Consider the following 20,431-nt stretch of genomic DNA (forward strand, 5'->3'; position numbering starts at 1 on the left):
ACAAATTGGAGTCTATTAGATAGACTGAAGACACCTGTGTGAGGCAACTCTTCATGCTCTCACACCTGCCTTAAGAGTTTGAAAACAGAAGGCAACAGGACTTCTTTTAGTGACAAAAACCGATTCATCCCAATGACAAAACTCCCAAATGCAAGCTAAACAACATAGTATATGCTGTGCTGTAAAGTAAGGAGTGACCGTATGTCAGCACTGGAGAAACCAAACGGCCATTCCACAAATACATGGCACAACATAGAAGAGCCACCTCGAGCATACAAGACTCAGCTGTACACTTAGACCTAAAGGACAAAGGATTGTAGTGTTCTTACTTTGGACCTAGAAGACAGGTTTTTTTGACAGAGGACTACAAGAGGCCATGGAGAGAATTATGAGCTACCTACAATACAGTCTTGATATCTCTTCCCAGGGACTTTAACCTCCATTCACATCTTACTCTAGGTGACCTCAATAGGTCACATGATAGGGTAGGGTCAATCTCACAGTGGTTTTACCTTTAATCCCTGGTGATGGTTATGACCCCTGTTTTTTTTTTCTTTTCTTCAACATTTGGTTAATGTGTCAACATGATATAGTGGGTCAATGACCCTCAGGACCACCTCCAAAGGGGACAACCCCCACCAGGGGTTAAATACCTGGGACTCTCCACTATTTTGCTTTTAGAACTGAGGAAGCCTCTTGGACGAGGGGCAAAACATCTTCACAAACTTAAAGAAGTCCATTTGCCATCTCTTTTCAAGCTTTTACTACCATGACTGGATGAGTAAGAACATACACAGTCAAATTACACCAGCCTCAGTCCATCCTTTGTGGAGCTCTCCCAAATTCTTGAATCAAGCATTTGTTGATGATCTCAAAGCTGCGGTCATCCCTGTCCCATCTGTACATTTTCCTGCCACATTTTTAACATGATTCGATATAGCACTCTGCAAACAGCCTGCCTTTTTCAGCAAAGACCTGCGGCATATCCCCTTTTTGGATGGTGTCAGTGATCACCATCTGGGCAAGCGACAAGTCAGCAGTTTTACCTATGTTGTGGTTGTTTGTGATGAAATGGAGTGAGAGATACAGAGTATTCATACTGTTTAAGCAATAACCGTCAAAGTTAACAGAAAAATGGCATTTTCACTTTAAAATGCAGTGAATATAGAAGATATGAAAAAATACAAAGAATTTTTCATTGATATTCTAATTATTTGAGATGATTTTTTTAAGCCAAACTAACCATCAGAGCTGACCTCCAACAGATACGGTTGGGTTATCAGGCATGATCCAATAGCCCTGTGTTAATATGTGCTAAATCATCATATTGATGCTCCTCCAGGATCAACATTGCAACTGATAAATGATATCTAAGCATTCAGTTAGCATTAGCCAGTAAGTTAGCAAATTTATTAAAAAGTACATTTGGCTAACAGAAACCCTAGCTTAATCATATATTTATTATGTGGTACAAATTAATAAATAAAACAACTGCAATGCTAACGATTTGTTTATTTGTAAACAAAGACATGTTTTTCTATGCTGTGCTATGCTACAATCATCATGAACCAGCATTATTTTAATGTTGCAGGAACAACACCAACATGGTGGTATCAGCTGTCTTGCTTAACTTCAGAGAAACTGAACTGGACTGAACCTTAACCGCTGGGGCCAAGTATGAGTAATAACTAGAAGAGACAATTTAAAGGGTTTGTAATTTATGCAAAATATTAATAATGCTTAAAAGCCTAGAGGAAGATTTCATCATTTTTTAAAAGACTGTGTAGTTTCTCCTCATTAGCTATGCATTATCTTTGTGATCCAGCCCATGCACATGACCTCAACAACAGAAGCGAGATCTATGAAAAACAAATCAACACAAAAATAACAAAAAAACCCCCCCAAAACTGCTGTTTTTGTTTGTTTGTACTTGTGTGTAAGTAGTTTGAATTGCTGCTCTGCCTCTACCCTCCACCTTTTTGTTTCAAGGACAGTACTAGAAAACTAGTGCGGGGAAACACTCGCGTACAAACATCAGGTACCAGTTGATGGATCTGAATGTTTTTAACAACAAAGAGGTGTTGACACACTCGTACCTTCCACGGGCAAAAAGTTGCTGTTGACATTTCTGCAAGAATCCATAAAAAAAAAGAAAACATTGACTTTTCATGTTGTTGTAGTGGAGTAGATTGTAGTGTTTTTGTATTATTTTTTTATTGTTTTTTGGGGGATGTGTGACATGACAATCAGAAACTCAACAATGTTTAATAAAACATATTTTACTCTAAATCATTTTAATGGATGAGCTGCATGTCACCAAACAACCATTACGGTTCATTTTTCCCCCTCCGGGCCTGCAGTAATTTTAAGGCCAGCTGTAAACTAATGCATTATGTACTTTAATCAAAACAATAGAGCATGTCCTCTCCTTTATCAGGTTACACTAATGTTCAGAAAACAGCTGTAAAAAGCATAGGTAACATTTTTCCCCCCCTACTCACAGCTTTATAATAGGTGTTTTAATTTGAGAGGCATGACCCACCTTTCCCCTTGACTGGGAAAACTCTCACTGCATTGCTACACTCATCATCACCCACCCCACCGACATGTATAAAATTAATAGTGAGTGCTTCCCTTAATGGGTGTGTGTCTGGCCCAGTGAGAGTAGCAATCCACTCACAAATGACACAGGTTGAAATAAAATTGACACCACAAAAAAATGTAAAGAGGGCTTTTAATATTACTCTGCTTACATACAGCGGTTTTTTTTAATCTTTGGTGTTTAAGGTATAACTTTGTGCAAGTTATTGTGGGCAGAATTGATATAAATGTAGCTGAGGTGATTTGCGCGTTTGCTCCTTTTGAACAAAAGTGCGGAACAGTTGTCAGGATTTCATTTTATCTGGAAAAGATCCTTAAACCCTTTCCATTCTGGCGAGCTTGGGGGAGACAGAGCGAGTGTATTGTAGGCGAGACTCAGTCAGATTAAGAATGATTAAGGCTCATCCACTCAGCTCTGCTCGCTGTGGATTCCCACTGCACTTTCTGAAAGAGTGATGGCTGATCTGCACCTGTCAGCTTGAAAAATAAGCGCGTGTGAGCGAGTCTTTGTATCTGTAGGCGTGCAAGCGGGAGTTTGTCTGCCTGTATCTCTGGCTGTGTTTATGCAAGTGTGTGTTTTTCCCCAGGAGATTTACGCCTTCCTGCGTCTGTTTGAGTGTGCCTGTGTGTTTGTGTGTGCTACCTAAAAAAATGTATACTTAGAATGCAACTTTTACCTAAGCTTCTGTTTCCATGTGTGCGTGAACAGCTTTTTATGAATGAAGTCAAATTACTGCGCTGCCTGCTTCATCCTTCTCATCATCTCATTTAGATTGTTAGAATCAAATTTTCTGCGTGTGTGTGTGTGTGCGTATGTAATAAACTGTGTTAAACCACAGAGATGTATTTTCTTAATTTTTAATTGATTTCTATATAACTAAAGGATGTTAATGTGTGTGTGCAGTGTGAAGCCACCTCTCTATCGGTTTGATTTCTTTTGTGTTGTGTGTGTGTGCATGCAGCTGTCTGTGAGGTCAGTGTGTCTGTTGTGGAATGCGGCTGTAAATGAACCACTGTGTCCCCACTGCATGGTGCAGCAGCCCACATGTGCACACACACACAGAGTCTGACCCACATTCTCTTTATACTCACACAAACACGTCTTTTGGGGGAATTCATGTATGAATCTAGGTTTTGCAGTCCTGGAACAGTTAGATTATCTTATATTAGCCAGTGCCCAGTACCATCCATCCATCCACCCAATTTCTCCGCTTATCCAATTCAGGGTCACAGTGGACCTGTAATAGAGCGAGAGCCGGTGTACACCCTTGGTAGGTCACCAGTCTGTCATATGGCTAACGCTTAGAGAACCATTCGTATTCCCATTCACGACTATGACTAATTTAGAGTCACCATTTCCTCTAACATGTAGGTGTTTGGACTGTTTGAGTCCAGTTTACAAGGAGAGAACCCACAAAAGCACAGGGAGAACATGCAAACCTCACACAGAAAGGTGGATTCGAATCCAGAACTTTCTTGCTGTGAGGCAAATCCAGCAATTTGATTCTGTATTATAATGACAACCAATACAATGCTGGATCTAAATATTTTAGATGTCATGACATATACAGTAGTACTGGTTTTGGCATCATCCATTTGTTTTTTCATACGAAACAAAACACGATATTTATTCGTTTTTTATCCTATGTTTGGTTTCATTTCTGCAATCACAGTTATCATTACTGGCAGATATAGCAGTGGCACGTGGAGAGAAAACAACATTACCAATAAATACTGTTCAGTGAAATACATGGCTAACTCCCTCCCTTCCTACTGGTCTTTCTTTATATCTGTCCATCTGTTGAAAACCAGGAGAGGAGGATGTGAGTCGACTACAGTCTGCAGTATTAGTACTTGTCAATATTACGACTTTTGGAAAATGGATTCCAAATAGAAATCTCCTCACGTTCACAAGTGTGTCCGTCTCCTATCCCTCTTCTCACATCTCCTCCTCTGCTGTCCTTACCTGACCTGTACTGTGACTGTAATTTTGCTACCATCTGTTGCAATAAGCGTGGAGGTTTTTTTATTTTGTTTTTTTTTACTTTAAAAGATCCCATCAGATTTTCCAAGCATAGGCTGATTGTGTCTACCTTGACATATCTAAAAGAAAATCAGTTGGTGTGCTCATTTATGATGGCTTACCATTGACTTTTGCATATGACATACCCGTTCACATTGTCAGTACTTTAAGTACTGTCAGGTATTTATTAAGGGGGCTCCCTTATTCACAAGAGGTCACCACAGCAGATGTGTCTACATGTTTGATTTACCAGAGATTTTATGCCAACTGTCCTTCCTGACACAACCCTCACATTTATCCGGTCTTGGGGCTGAAACTAGGAGTACACAACCGTATGAATCCCTGAGTTTGGCTCTGTGTCTCCTCTTGGAATTAAACCAGGAATCTTCTTTATTAAATACTATGGCTTTGGCATAAAATCTGATTTCACTTCAGAGTGAAATCACTAGCATCTTTTTATTTGCTGCATGGAGCTCGCATTATATTTTATTGTTTAATAATTAATTACATCAAGTCTTAGCAGTGCAACTCATTTGGATGAGGCATCTTTCATCATTAATTCAGCCTCCATATATGAAGTGTAAAATTGACATCAAATGACTTACTTTTTCACAAAAAATGTATATACGAGATTTAAAAAAATACCTTAAACAAGTTCTATTTCTATTGTCCCATACGGGGCAACACCTTAAGATTGCAATGGAAAACTCCCACATTAGCTCTCTTGTGTGTAACTACGGTAAACAGTTTTCTGTTGAGTTTGTGGCCTCAATTTTTTCCAAGTCTCATCGAATCAGAGATAAAAATTAAACCCCCTTGAAAGTCAAAGGGAAACAAAACAGCTGGGTATGTTTTATCCTGTGATTAACAACAGCATGCTGTATTCCACTATTTCTCCTCAGGCCTTCGCTCAAAGTTTCACAAAGGAACTTTACTAAAGAATAGTTGACATTACTGTGGTTACATCATTTATGGGGGAAGGGAACTAGAAAAACTGTGTCCATGGGATAGGAAGTTCTATATATGACAATACAAACCACCAGACTTATGTAATATTACTGCAGCAATTGTTGTCTTATTCGTCAAATTTAAAGCAGCAGTTGAGATCTGTTAATGTGAATATTAGCATGAGAAACTGTTCAAGAAAAGTCTACTCTTCACTTAGCCCAGACACTGTGGTCTGTGCCCCCCACAAGCCAGAAAAACAGCTCCTCCTGCATCAAAGTGGTTGCCTACTCATGATTTGTGAGTTAGGTTGAACAAAGTCTCTCCTAATTAGGTCCTCTTCAGGTTCTCCAGGTTAAACGTCTTGATTAGCTCCGAACTCTATGAAAGCTAAATTCCAAATAACTTCAGGTGTAAAAGTGAATGAAACTTTTTGGAGTTAGACGTAAACCCCATTTAAACTGTAGCAACGCGATTATGGTGACGTGATTATAAGTGGAAATCCAAACCTCTGGGCTCACGTCCTTTAATCAACAAGGTAATAAATGTAGGTCAAGTTTCCAAGCAGCTCAGTCCAACTCCAATGTTTTCTTTCTCTATGGCTCTTTGTCCAGAAAAAAAGTGTTTAAATTGGAAAAGGTATCTGTATAAATGTTTATACTTTGCCTGAGGTTTTCAAAGTTTCATTATGTATGCCTTGTGTACGTATTGTACAGTTCACATATAAGCTGACGCGTGTGGATGACTGTTTGACAAGTAATTAAGATGGACCAGATGCAGAATACGCTCACACATATACAAACAGACTCGCACGAAGTGAGGCCGGCAGGCATGAATGTGAGCTCCATGCTGAAGAAGTGGTGTGTATAAATTTGCTTAAGTGTTTGGCTTAGGTCTGTGGCTGTGTGTGCAATCGATGTGCCAACAGCAATAAATCAACTCGGGGCAGACCTGAATGCCTCAACAGCTTCATCTGACGTGGCAGGTGGGCTTGGGGATAGCCCTGACACAAAAACGTGCACACGTTTAGAGGTGAAGGCCTTTATCAGATGAGATGCTGATCAGCTTCAAAGAATTAATGATGCGATATATCAGGTGATATATCAAGTGCCATATTTTCCTGATTAGAGGTGGCTTTAAATGATGAACAACAAGAACACCAGATAGTATTTTGCGTCACTTTAGAAGCTTGGGCTTTAGTATGGAGTTGCAAATGCCTTTTGCCAGCAGACTCCAGTGATGCACAGGTAGTGTCGATAAACACTCTGTACAAGTTTGTTGGTCTTAAGCTTTTAATTTCCCCAGGTGTGGATGTCCCAGCAAGTTTACCCCAAGGTCAGACTGTGCAATGCTCAGAGAAAATACAAAAAAGCCCCAGAGCTGCACCTCAGGCTCTACCAACTTCACTTTAGCACATTAAATGTTAAAACTAATTTACTGTACAGCATTACCAGGAGATCTAAAAAGAACACAGTAACATAGCTTAGGTTTGCAACGTTACATGTGAACAAACCACCACTTCTGGAACAATGTCCTTTGATTGGGTGCTACTAAAGTGGAGATGTTTGGCCTTAACGCACTGAACTCTGTTTGGTGAAAACCAAATGCAGCATATCAGCCTAACTGCTTTATTACCTACTAAGCACGGTGGTGGAGGTGTAATGATTTGGGCTTGTTTTCCATCCACAGAATCATGAACTCTTCTGTGCTCCAAATTCAGCCAAATTGGGTCAATGGTAGGGCTGGGCCATATTATACCTTTCACAGTAATACCGGTACAATTTTAAGCAATGATAAGAAAATTAAATATCGCGATAGAATATGGGTAAAACGCGCAGGCGCAGTGTTTGTGTTTTCAAACGCTCATACGCACATGGCGGAAAAAGCATGGCAGCGACGGAGAATGAGAAGGGCGAAAGCAGATTGTTGAATGAAACAGATGAACCAGAATTGGTTTGTGAAAATTGCGCAACTTCAGTGGTGTGGAACTGGTTTGGTTTTCGTCCGTCACCAAAACACAATTTTTTGTAGAACATGCTACGTCGTGGCAGAAAGCAGAACCAACAAGTCCTCCCTGTAAGAACAGCTGCTTGTTTAAGTGAAAATAAATTGATGGGTTTTTTGCACTAATAGAGTTGTGGAGTTGTAAAGTATTTTGTCTCGTGCCAGTTATATCTTTATCGCAAAATTTCAAATATGTATCATGATAAATATTTTGGGCCATATTGCCCTACCCTAGCCAACAGGACAATGGTTCTAAGCACATCAGCAAATCTACAACATAATGGCTAAAAAAGAAAAGGAACATGGTGCTGCAATGGCTAGGTCAAAGTTCAGACCTCAACCTGACGGAAATGCTGGCAAACATTTCAGTCAGACATGTAAACAGACATGTGCAGCTTAAATCTATAAAATAAGTGCAAAAATCGAAATTGTAAAATTTGTGAAAAATAAACATTCACAAAATACAATAACCATATAAAAGAGTGACAGAGATGTGAATTGGGAGGCAACAAAGGAAGAAAAATTGGTTTCACATCAGTTTACTCTGTCGCATTTTTCTTTCATCATTTGTGAATCCATATTCACATTTCTAGCAAACTTACCTCTTAATAACTGATATTTTCTTCTTTTGATCTAATTCCAACATAAAAGAAAATACTTTCAAATCACTACCTTGTGTTTTTCAGTTCATGCGTTCCTCTTTCCTCTCATCTCTTTGTCCCAGTTTAGTCAAACAGTGCCTGTAATCATCAGCACTCAGCTCCGCTGGCTATTGAAGCAATATGGCCACAGAGTTCACATGTGCTGTGTGATTTTCACTTATTAATAGAATGTGTAAAGTACATCAGAGAAGGTGAGACAAAAATGTTCAACAATAACCGCGCATTCTTATGTTGTCATTTAGTATAGCATGCAAGTCTTCTCCTTTCTCTTAAAGTGTTTGTGTATTATGATAAAGTGCACGCGCGGTGCCTGACTGCATGTGGGAAGGTTCGTTTTATGTCACTTAAGTTTACATGTGTGAGGGTATGCGGCACGATGAAGTCAATGAGGTCTGTGATAGGGTTTAGAAATGCTTTTGACCGCGTACTGTATGTGTGTGTTATATGTTCACATTTTTTTTATGTGTCCAAGATGCTAACAGTGGGTTTATTGTCCTGATGGGACAGGCAACAGCATCGTCATCTGGGCCACTGTAATCATGGCTGGGCAGGAGATGAAAGACACTATTGACAAGAAGTGTCTGAGAGAAGAGAGAGAGAGGGAGAGGAATGTAATGAAAGGGAGAAATAAGGAACAGCGGCAGAAACAGGAGACGAGAATAGTTTGCTGTCCAAACTCCATTATGAAACAAGCCGTCGCTTTGTTCTCTGCATGAACTAATGAAAAGAAAATTGAACAGTACTGTATGTGGTTAGCCTTTGAACCGCTATTTTGTTTTTGTGCTGGTTAGTTTGACAGACATTGCATATCCATACCCCTCATTGGTTTGAGGGCTACAGTTATAATGCTCCAAGCTTGGGATCTAAACTGGCCTCATCTTGGGTTTTCTCTGACATTGCTTGGAGGGGTTGTGCTCAGTTACCTGCTAATGCTAGCATTAGCTAGCTAGTGTGGTTAGCAAAGCAACCGTGTGATTCACTGTGATTTTAATAAGATAGCTAGCAAAAAAGTAGTAATAAAAATAATGGATGTGTTGTGAAATACACGCGACTCAAATTTCAACTTATTAAGTTGACCTTAAAGAACTTTCTTGGATGTAAGGCAAATTTGAATGGTTTGTTAGCATGACCCTATGACCACCACAAAGTTTTATCAGAACTCAAAACATTTTGAGCTACCTTGATAAATTTTAAACTGATCAATTACATTAAAATTTAATCTCCTACAATTTGAATGAATAGGGAAAATATCTATAGAGACCAAATCGATTTTTCTAGCAGGCTGAAACCATGTTGGGGTTTGCTTTGAAGTTGATTTGTTTGTTTGTTTGTTTTTGGTAGAACGTTTAAACTTCTCCTTTTGGAACAAACCTCAGTTGACCAGTTGAAGAACTTCGCAATTTTTTTTAAAACTTCTGCTGTTGTTTCATTTTGCAGTTTGCTTGTACTTTGTGCGGACATGAATTGTCACTTTTCCTATCACTTCTGTGCTTTTTGCAGGGTTTTGATATGTCACTTATATTTTGTATGAGCACAGTGTTGCTGGGGCAACATGGATTTTTTTTTTACAGCATCCCGTTTGACCACTATGACAAAACTGGCAGTAAGCTGACTCTGCAGTGCCGTCAAGCACTACAAGCGTATCCCTTCTTGAACCGCACCAATCATTTCCAGTGAAGTTACACAGAGAGGAAGAGGAAAGCTCTAAAATGGTGGCTTCAGGGTTTGTTAACTTGTAGACATGGATACTTTTTTGCCCAAATAAAAGGCTTTTTATTCACATAGCAAAAAGAGGTTGCCTATAGCCAAATGAATTAGCGCTTATATGCCAAAATCTTTTTGGTTAGAAAAATGCTTCATCTTCAAATCAACCAAGTCAATTTCACCTTCATGAAATTGACTTGGTTGATGTGGTGCAACTTGCAGGCGCGCCCTGTCCAGGATGTGCTGTGTCTCTGGCCCTGTCCAGTGTCACCTTGGTAGGCTCCAGTGCAAAGTGCATTTTGGGATAATCTCAAGCTTCCCATGACCCTAAACCATAAAAGTGAATATAAAATGAAAGTAATGGAATATAGATGAATGGTCCATCCGCTTTTCTCTTTCCTTACTATTTTCCCTAGTTTTCATTTATAGCAATCTTTCCAGTCATCTCCACTTCCACTGGTATGAAGCCAAATAGCTTTCACTTCTCTCCCTCTCATCGTCTCTTCTGCTTTATCTGCTTTGACCAGTTCCTCCCTCTGCCTTTCTTTTTCAGAAGGCAGGCTGCCTGTATTTCTCTGCTCTGTTTCCCTGTAGTAAATATACTTTAGGACTCTCATGCTGCTCTGCTTGTAATTTATGGGTGTTTACCTGCTATCACACATCAGTGGTTGGCCCTGGGTATGTGTGTGTTTTAGTTTAGGTTTTTTTTGTATACGTATAGCAAGCTACCTTTTCTATATGTCTGCTTATGAGCGCATCTACAGGTTTTGAGGTGTTTGTGTATTTATGTGTGTGAAAGTGCACCCTGTCCGCTGAATCCTTTAATACCTCCAGACAATCAATAAGCAGAAGAGCAATGCTCAGCCCCTGTCTTCTTTTAAAAGATGCACTCCACCGAGTGGTGCGAGCCAAGAGTCGAGAAGTCAATAAAACAAAGCCGATAGTGCCCTCATTTGTATTTTTTCTTTTTTTGGTTTCTGCTTTCAGCATCTGGTCCTCAGAGTCTGAGTCAGAGTAATATTTAGTGGCTTGTCATTTTGATGTATTCAAATGAATAATTGTTGGCAGTTCTCTGGAAGTGTACAACTATATATTGACAGTTTTCATTGTTTTTCCTTTTTTTGCAGGGCTGGTGGCAGACAAAGCTGAGGATCAGGGGATGAGGTTATAGAAACGACAGCAGAGACAGGAGGAATAAAGGACGAGGGAAGCCAGTTGCTCGGAAACTCCTCTTTTGCATCTTTTGCACCCCGCGCTCCTCTAAGGCGTTGACTGACCCTGTAAAGGATTACACATTCACACCCCCCTCCCCTCTTCACCACCATGTCTTCCCACCTTAACCCTCCCCTTCTCATCCTCCCCATCCTCTTCCTTGTACTTCCTCTCTCCATCGCTTCTACCTCTACTACTCCTTCTGCATCCCCCTTTCTCTCCTTCTCCCCTCCTGAAGGAGGCCTGACACATTTGGTGGTCAACAACAAAACCGGCGAGGTCTACTTGGGTGCCGTCAACTGGATCTATAAGCTCTCCAGCAACCTCACCAAGCTACGAAGCCACGTCACCGGCCCTGTCACAGACAACCCTCGCTGTTACCCTCCACCTGGTGTACAGTCCTGCCCCCACGAGCTGGTGCAGACCTCTAATGTCAATAAACTCCTTCTGCTCGATGCTGCCCACAACCGCTTGATTGCATGTGGAAGTACTTCCCAGGGAATATGCCAGTTCCTGCGTCTGGATGATTTGTTCAAGCTGGGCGAACCCCACCATCGCAAAGAGCATTATCTATCCAGTGTGGCCGAGGCGGGCACCATGTCGGGCGTCGTGATTTCCCCGGATATTTTTGGAGGCGGAGGGAAGCTCTTTGTCGGCACTCCTATCGATGGCAAGTCTGAGTACTTCCCCACGCTGTCTAGCCGCAAGCTGATGTCCAACGAGGAAAACGCTGACATGTTCAGCTTCGTGTACCAGGATGAGTTTGTCTCTTCCCAGCTCAAGATTCCCTCAGACACGCTCTCAAAGTTCCCCGCGTTCGACATTTACTACATCTACGGCTTCAACAGCGAGCAGTTTGTGTACTACCTCACCTTACAGCTCGACACCCAGCTCACTTCCCCAGATGCGGCCAGCGAGCAGTTCTTCACCTCTAAGATCGTCCGCCTGTGTGTTGACGATCCCAAGTTCTACTCCTACGTTGAGTTCCCTATTGGCTGCACCAAGGACGGAGTGGAGTACCGCCTGGTTCAGGATGCTTATTTAGCCCGGCCGGGGAGCCGGTTGGCACGTTCGCTTGGTATTCAGGAGCACGAGGAGGTTCTATTTACTGTGTTTGCGCAGGGTCAGAAGAACAGAGCCAAGCCGCCGAAGGAGTCAGCTTTGTGCCTGTTCACAATGAGGCAGATAAAGGAGAAGATTAAAGAGAGGATTCAGTCGTGCTACAGAGGAGAGGGGAAACTCTCCCTGCCCTGGCTGCTCAACAAGGAGCTGGCCTGCATCAACTCGGTGAGTGTTTGAGACAGTAACTCCCAGAAGTGTTTTCTTTCCTTGTGATCATCCGTACCTGTGTGGATTGTTTCCTCCTATGATTGTGCAACCTTGAATTTTGCATTTTTTAACCCCGGAAAAGGAAAAATTATGTCTTTTTTATTGTTTTTGTGAAGCTTGGTTACAGCTTTTATTTGTTGATAGCCTTTCATTACCTCGCACCTTTCCCAAAGCACTGAAGTGATCACAGATTCAGGTTGTGCCAATACCAGCCGTGTCTGAGAAGGTTCTGTCCAGTCATTGAAGCAATTTTAATAGATTAATTAGAGGTTTTTCATCATCAACACATGATCATAGTGAGGCATCTACTTGGAAAAGTTGGTAGAGCCAACAACCCGAAAACACACCTTTAGTGGGCGTGAGAGAGGTAGGCAGTGAGGTAAACCACTGTAAGCCATGTGAGTAAATAGAGTCTTTAACTTAACAACTCATTATGCATCTATAGTTATTATAAGTGCTTTTGGATTCTTGTTATCGTAGTATTTAAAGTCTCAGTATCATGTCAAAGGGGCCAGGTTACTGCTTTTCCAGAAAAATGGAGATCCATACTCCTCTCCTCTTCTTAGTGAGAACCAGATATCTACTTAGTGGGTAAAAAAAGAATGTCAGCATATCCTCAGACATGGCAAAGTGATGTTTTCCATTTTGGTTAGGGCAATCAAAGTGTAGGCGCAATTCCACATTTTGTGCCACATGGAATAAATGTTATTATAAGAAGAGCATTTTAACATAGTGGGAGAATGTGTTTACATGATCTTTTTAAGAAAGAAGCTGTTTGTTCTAAAGCAGAACATCCAGTCTACCTGCAGCACAGTAGCCAAACTTCCATAAAGTGTCTAATGATCCATGTGAAGGTACCAGATGTGGAACTAAAATACCTAAATTAGAATAAATTGACTTCTGGTTGTCAAGTGCCGAGAGAAGTACCAACACGGGCATGAGCTAGAGGGATCAAAACTTTCATGCATCCCAAATTAGTTTTTAATTTTGTTAAAATGTCCCCATATTTCTTTAGTCTGAGCACACAACAGCTGTCTTGCTGAGATTTTGTGTTGTTGTTTTTTTCTAATAATTTCATCTACAGGTAGTGGATGGCTTGTCTTTGCTCATACTCATAGATGAGCTGGCCTAAGGGTGTCTTAGAGATGCAAGTGTGTGTGTGTGTAAGTGTGTGTGTGCTTCACCTGCTCCTGTCACCCACATGTCACACACACTCACAGCCCAGTATCCTCATGAATAATTCACCTGGTCTCACCTTCTGTTATTTAGTCGGTGCTCCATAACACCCTGCCATAAATCTCTGAACTACTCTCCACCTCCCTGTCTCCATTTCCTCTTCCCCTCTCTGCTATTCCATCTTCTCTTTCGCTCCTACGTCTTTACTCTAGTCCCATCATTAGCATAAGGGCTTCTTTCATTTGCTAACCCCGCTCTCCCTCTGCTTCTTCTTTTATCTTCTTCTTTCTTATTCTGCTCCGCAACTCTTCTTCTTGACCTTTTTTCTTTGTCTTTAATTTTTGACCTGTAACCCCCCCCCCCCCCCCAACTTTCCCTTTTTTTTTTTGCAATCTTGTTTCTTTTGGTTGCCTTTAGCTTCTTCTGTCTCATTCCCCTTTTTCTCAAGCCTTTGCTCTTTCACCATCTCTTTCTGCCCTCTCCTTGACTTTCCTCTGAGTGATGAGGTATAGAGTGACTTAGTGTGTAAAGCCAGAGTCTGGATGTGATCTGAAAATACAATGCGGATAGAACAGACGATGCAGCGATAAAGGGGAGGAGAGTGATGAAGAATGACAGAAAGTCGGAGTGGTGGGTTTTATGGAAGGTGGGGGCATGGACTGCTAGGAAGGAAGACAAAAAAGGAGGTAGCAAAGACAGAAGAGAAGGTGTGAAGAAAAGTGTGACCGAAGCCTGGTCGTAGAGGACAGGAATTAATTAAAAAATGTTAGAGATAAAGGAAGGCAGAAGACGTAGAAAGCTAACTAGCAGATCTTTTTAGCTACACTAGCAGCTCTAGATGTGTCAGTCAGTCAGTCCAATTATGGAAAAACTGCTGGATGCATTGCCAAAAAATGTGCAAAGATTTGTGGTCATTCAAGAATATAGTCTTCAGTGATCCTCTGATCTTACTGTAAGCAGATAAAATAAATAAATAAATATATTCATTTAGAATTGGAAGAAAACCTTCATAAACGCCCTGTTGAATTCTTATTCAGTCCCATATTCAGATTAACGCAGACTGCATTCCCATCAGCCCTATCTGTAATTTTTGGGAAAGGTTAATTAGCAGGTATTAGCTAAACATGTTATTCTGCGACTGTTGACATAGTGCACATTATAGGTGGCAATCATTAGCACTGCAAAACTGTTGGCAGTCCCATAAGTATTTGCTGTGCTTTTTGAGAATGGCTAATTAATAAGTGTAAGCTTGCTGAACATGTTAAACTGTAATTGCTAACATGGTCAATATTATATATGCGAAGCATTACTTTTGCAGCATTGTTACAGTAAACATGTAAGCCTGCTGTATTGAGCATTCAGTTGTTGACAGAGGCAGCTGATTAATGTGCCACTTTGCACCCAGAGAAGAAAGGTTACTTAAATATGCTGCACAATGTTAAATTAATGTGTTGATTCTAATAATATTATTAGCAATTTTAGCATTGCACTACCATATTGTGCTTTATTTATGCTAGTACATGTCTGTTTGAGCTGTTGACCATTAAACGAAAATGAGGTCCACAAATGCTAAGAATGGTACATTTCAGCCATTTCTTGGTGGTTGCTTAACTACTTGGTGACGTTATAAGATACGATGTGTAAGTCAGCTTTTGTAGCGATACATTAGATGTTATTATCATGAAATAAAGATGGGTAGACTGTTTTTATATGGTGCTACAAGGGATACATGCTTCAAACAGCCAATTTTAGCCAATTAAGATCTGACTATAATAAAAACATAAACTAGACCTGCAGAAATTTGGGTTTGTGCAGCCACGTTTCTGCATTATTATGTTTTTTGGTCTAGACCCTCGCACTCATGTTGGGTAAAATGTACACGCTTGTGATATGAAAGAATTTCCCTTTACTTGAGCACAATACCGATTTTCAAATATCCCTGTTATGTTGAGCATGTTATAATTGCTCATTGACTTTTCTTCTTTAAAGTGTCACAGCTTGATGCAAGACAGAAACAACATCTCTGTCACAAGCCCGCTGGTGGTGTGCAAGCTGTGCACCTATACAGTAAACTCACAAGTGGTGTGCAAACTGCGCACCTATACAGTAAACTCACAAGGCCATTGTGAGTTTACTGTATAGGTATGCAGGCAATTATGCTAATGAGCATGCAGTTACACGATCGTCCTTTATGGCCATCTGTCGTTCTCCCTGCTATCGATCAAGGTTGTGTTGGTGGAGCTCGCTCTGGGATAGCGCTGTGAGAAATTCATCATCTTGTACAGGCATGTTCATAGTTTCCTGATGGGAGCGGTGACAGCTCGTTGCTTTTGCGTGAGTGTCATGTGGAAACTATCAGCACAGGCTCATTTGAAGAGACAAGGTCAGGTTATTTGAACAGTAATCTCTACCTGAACTCTATCAAAGTTAATCACTTTGTCTGACGCGAAATCTTTATATTAAGCACTTTTTGGGTTATTGTAACAAAAAAACAAAAAACAAAAAAACAGGTCACAGTTTTATATGTGCCCAACCTCACACTCTAAAACTTCCAAATTTCCTCTGGCAGCTTAGGTGGTGTAATATAAAAGTTTGGGTAATCATCGGTATGATGTTTGTTTTTCAGAGTCTGTATGATGTAATTTATCCAGTGAGTTGAGAGATTTGAGACTTCCATTAAAGCACAGAGTATAGTGTGCACAGGTAGATCATGAAATCTTTAAGCTAAGAGAGCAACAGGACCAACTGGAGGGAATTTCTGTCCTGTGTTTGTACTCAAACGTCCTGCCACATTTCAGAGAGATTTGTTTGCTCAGTTTGCTTGCCTGCTTGCCCGGGGGTCAGTAACGGTAGAATGAACATATAGTATCAGGGAACATAGTTAGGAAAACAGTGATAGGGAAAGGGAGAGATAAACACAACAATGGAGAGACAGATGGACAAAGGTTTCTTAACTCTGCCCAGAACAGTAACAGTGAATGTTATCCCAATTCTTACAATTGCTTAGAAATGATATAAAAAGAGACTTCGTAGTAGTTTCCTTTTCCCCTAATGCGGGCCGATCATCCTTCAGTGGTTACAGTGTGAACGAGAACTTGAAGCAGGGAAATGTGATGTGAGGAAATAAAACCGGTGTCAGGTGATGCTCACAGGCTGTCAGCAAAGGTGAAAAACTGTACAATCAATGTTGACCTCTCTGAATAAGCTGGACTCAAAATGTTTACTCCCATTCATTTGAAGCTACAGTGCGTATACCTTTCCTCTTTGCCTTGTAGGTGTGATGACATTAAAATGAGGTCAGAATAGAAGTACAAAAGGGCTTAACACACCCACATTTATCAGCATGTAGTTGATGCCGGTCTCTTTGTTGGCAGATCTATTTTTACTCTTCTTCTTGGACGATCAGCTGGCCAATTCCAAAGACAGATTTACAGCAGCGCCAAACTCTTTCGGTTTTTATGATGATTCCTTTAACTGGACTCTATGGCATGTTCACTTATTTGGAAGTGTCCTTCTATCACTGCGCTGACCTGAGCTTTTCAATCACTGTTTTTTAGCTGAGTTTGTGCTCCTTTGTCCTCATGGTGTCGATTTTTCCATCAGACTGGCTCACTAAAAGTCGAACCTTTCAGATAGCACCGGTATATTTATGTTACAATCAGCTAAAACCCCCTTGACTACACACCATCCACTATTTAAATAATTATGTGGCTTCCAAAAGCTGCTGGCAGTAGCAGTGATGATTTTGGCATGTCCTTTAAAAGGGTGTCATCCAAACATGTGTTTTAAAGGGCCATTTAGAACTTTTTCTCTTTCTATGAAATTAATATTTTTCAATAAAAATATTTTTATGTTCTATGGCTAATGCTGTATTCACCCAGTTTTTTTTAAAGGGGACCTACTGTGATTTTCTGTTATACTTTGACTTTTAATAAGAGTTTCAAATAATGAGATCAGCTTATGTGCAAGTAATCCCTATACGCTGAAAGGTCAGGCTTCCATTGATCCATTGGGCCACCATTGGATCTGTACGTTAGTGAGAATGGATAATTATGATAAGGTCAACTCCAATCAGAACATTGCTTAAATGTAAAAGGAAGGGAATTCAGATGACTGTTTTCAGAGAGCAGGTCGAGCACGGCCTGGTATAAGAAATGCACAAGAATTATTTTAAACTTTAAATCATGCAACATTATAAGACTAAAAAGATTTGATTTGTGTTCGTCATCTTCTCCCATAGCTCTACACCAGATTAGGTGTGTCTGGAATTGCAGGTCTCTCCCCGTGCATCGTGATGTCCGCTTATTATCAGGAAGAGGCCAGCGTTGGTCCTGCGGGAGTTAAACTGAGTGGTGGGTGACCTTCTCTGGCTGTGGGCTGGAGTCCAGCTCCACAGCTCTGCGAGCAGCCCGACCCAGCAACACTACAGCCTTAGCATGACTAATGAGACTGATTCAGGCAGAGAATGGGAGAGATACTATCCTCTGTGTGTATGTATGTGTGTGTGTTTAAGGCTCACTTTATCTCCATTTTTTCTGCCTCTTCCCCACTTTGTATACTTCTCATATGTGTGTGTGTGTGTGCCCACCTCTTATCCTGGCCTCCAAAGAAGCAGGACAAAACAACGGTGAAAACAAACAGAGGAAAATGGCCTGATAATAAGAGCGTGCAAGTGTTCGTGCATGTGAGTCCGCACTGTTTGCACAAAACAAGGTGGACGTCAGTGGGAAAATTGCCTGCAGAGAGCAAGAAGACTCCTCTATTGTTACTGCTCCCTCTCTCTGACTGACTCTGCCTCTATCTTTTCTCCCTCTCTTGCTTGCTCTGTCTCTATTTTTCTGTGAGCATAATAGTGTTTATTAATATTTATCAGTGTTGATCACTGCTGGCCAGGATTATAGTCTATTTCTGTGGCATTTTGTATTCTGTCTTCCAGGCGACTGGTGACTAAGTGCGTGCATATGTATTTGTGTCCATTCACGACTTCATTCTTTCCTGATCTTGCCATTGTGTCTTTAGTCTCATTAGTGATGGGTCTCATCTACATTGCATTACTCTTTGGGCCTGCTGGGTGGGGAATTTGAAGGCTTCAATGGCTGTACTTATATTACCATTTTCTTAATATTTGATGAAGAAGCTTGATCATTTATCTTAAAGTAAAATATACAATTATCAGCGCAAGCACAATGCAGTAGGGGTGAAGTGGGAACTCTAACAGTGGTAGAAGTTCTATTCATTTTAAGCAAATAAGGTCTTCTTTTACTTGGAACATTTTGATTTGGTCCTGGTTAAACAATTAGGTGATGACATTATCTGAATGTTATTAGAAAAGCCTGGAATTCTGTGTACATACGTGAAAAGAGATTACTTCTATGAGTCCCAAAGAAGGCATTTAGCTGAAAAAGAAAGCTTCACTAAGCTAAAAATTCCCTTCTGTGCACTGTTAATAGTGAGTTAAAGCTAAAGAGCTAAGTAGCAATCTGTAATACATACAGCAATCAGAATTTTATTCCCGTTAGTTTATTTTGGATGAATGAGGCAGAATTAAATAACCTTAATAATTAAAATTAATAATGTATTGTGACACAACTGTTTTCTTATCAATTAGCCTCCAGCTAGTTTAAGCTAATTATCTAACTGGCTCCAAGCTAAGCACCATAGAGAGAGTATGCTACTAAACAGCAGTCTGTTGAAGAGCTACGAGACTAGCTAGACTCAACCAAAATGCTCAAAGCACAAAACAAGACACATAAAGATACTCAGTGTTTTTTACAATCGTGTTTATTACTTAGGTTTTCAGGAAGCTTTCAAATGGGAGTTTACAGTGGTGAGAAATACTCATAACACTAGCTGTAGAGTTGTATTAGCTAAATTTTAGAGGTACTTAAAACTAAAATTTTGTTATAATCTACCTTTCAATTGTTGTCAGCCAAATCTGTCCAAGTGTCTTTCGCCTTGACATGTTCACATGTCAAGGTATTGACAGGTCCATAGACTGCCATTCGCCTATATCCTGCCTGCATGCCTTATTCATTTTCACCAGCACTTTCGTTATGTTTTCTATCTAACACTCACACCGGATACATTGGACAGTAACTTGAAGTTCAGCATGCAGACTGAAGCAGCCAGGGATTGAACCACCAACCTCTCAATTGATATATGACCTGCTCTACCACCTGAACTACACAGCAAATCCAGCATGTCCAAATTAACACTGTCGGATTTGATTTCAACACTATTAAAGTGTCTATATTGGTCCACACCAGAGAGTGTTAATTTAACTCTTTTTGGAGAGTTGGTACGTTAACTCTGATTTAGTGTTAAACACCAAATCTGTCTGGAGTTGATAATTTAACACTTGGTGTTAAGAGTTTATATATTAACTCTCAAAGAGTATTTTAGTTTAACTACGTAAGAGTTATCTTCTAATTCATTCTAAAAAGCGGGAATTTTACTGTTCTGAACTTATAGAAATTTCTTTTGGAAATAAACATTTACTAAAAAGACGCAATGGTTTTTGAAAAACATTTATTCTGAACTGTGCACCACAATTTCAAAAAAAATTTTTCTGAAAGATGTAACAGTGTACATGTTCTCACTTTCATTAGAATTTTGTTTATCAAAAGGTCTGACATAGGTGAGCTGGTAAATGCAAATAACAGCATTCTCATCACTTATTTCTTCAATACAATATGCATGTCCTTCATTCAGCACTTTGTGGAACTTCAACGCACTTCTGCTCTCCCCCATATTCCATCTTCACAAGCATATCCTA

The 20,431-nt window shown here is 40.3% G+C and overlaps 1 protein-coding gene across 1 annotated transcript in view; it reads left to right on the plus strand.

The window, feature by feature from the left end:
- LOC102194352 (plexin-A1-like) overlaps positions 1–13,612 on the plus strand; it is a 47,449-nt gene extending 33,837 nt beyond the window's left edge. The window contains exons 2-3 of the mRNA XM_005742071.1: positions 11,067–12,438; positions 13,565–13,612. Of these exons, the coding sequence (XP_005742128.1) occupies positions 11,263–12,438; positions 13,565–13,612 (1,224 nt within the window). The 5' untranslated portion in view covers positions 11,067–11,262. The remainder of the gene's footprint in view (positions 1–11,066; positions 12,439–13,564) is intronic.
- Positions 13,613–20,431: the final 6,819 nt, after the last annotated feature.

This window comes from Pundamilia nyererei, unplaced genomic scaffold (genome assembly GCF_000239375.1).
Source record: "Pundamilia nyererei isolate P.nyererei 1_Seehausen unplaced genomic scaffold, PunNye1.0 scaffold00116, whole genome shotgun sequence".
Lineage (NCBI taxonomy): Eukaryota > Metazoa > Chordata > Actinopteri > Cichliformes > Cichlidae > Pundamilia > Pundamilia nyererei.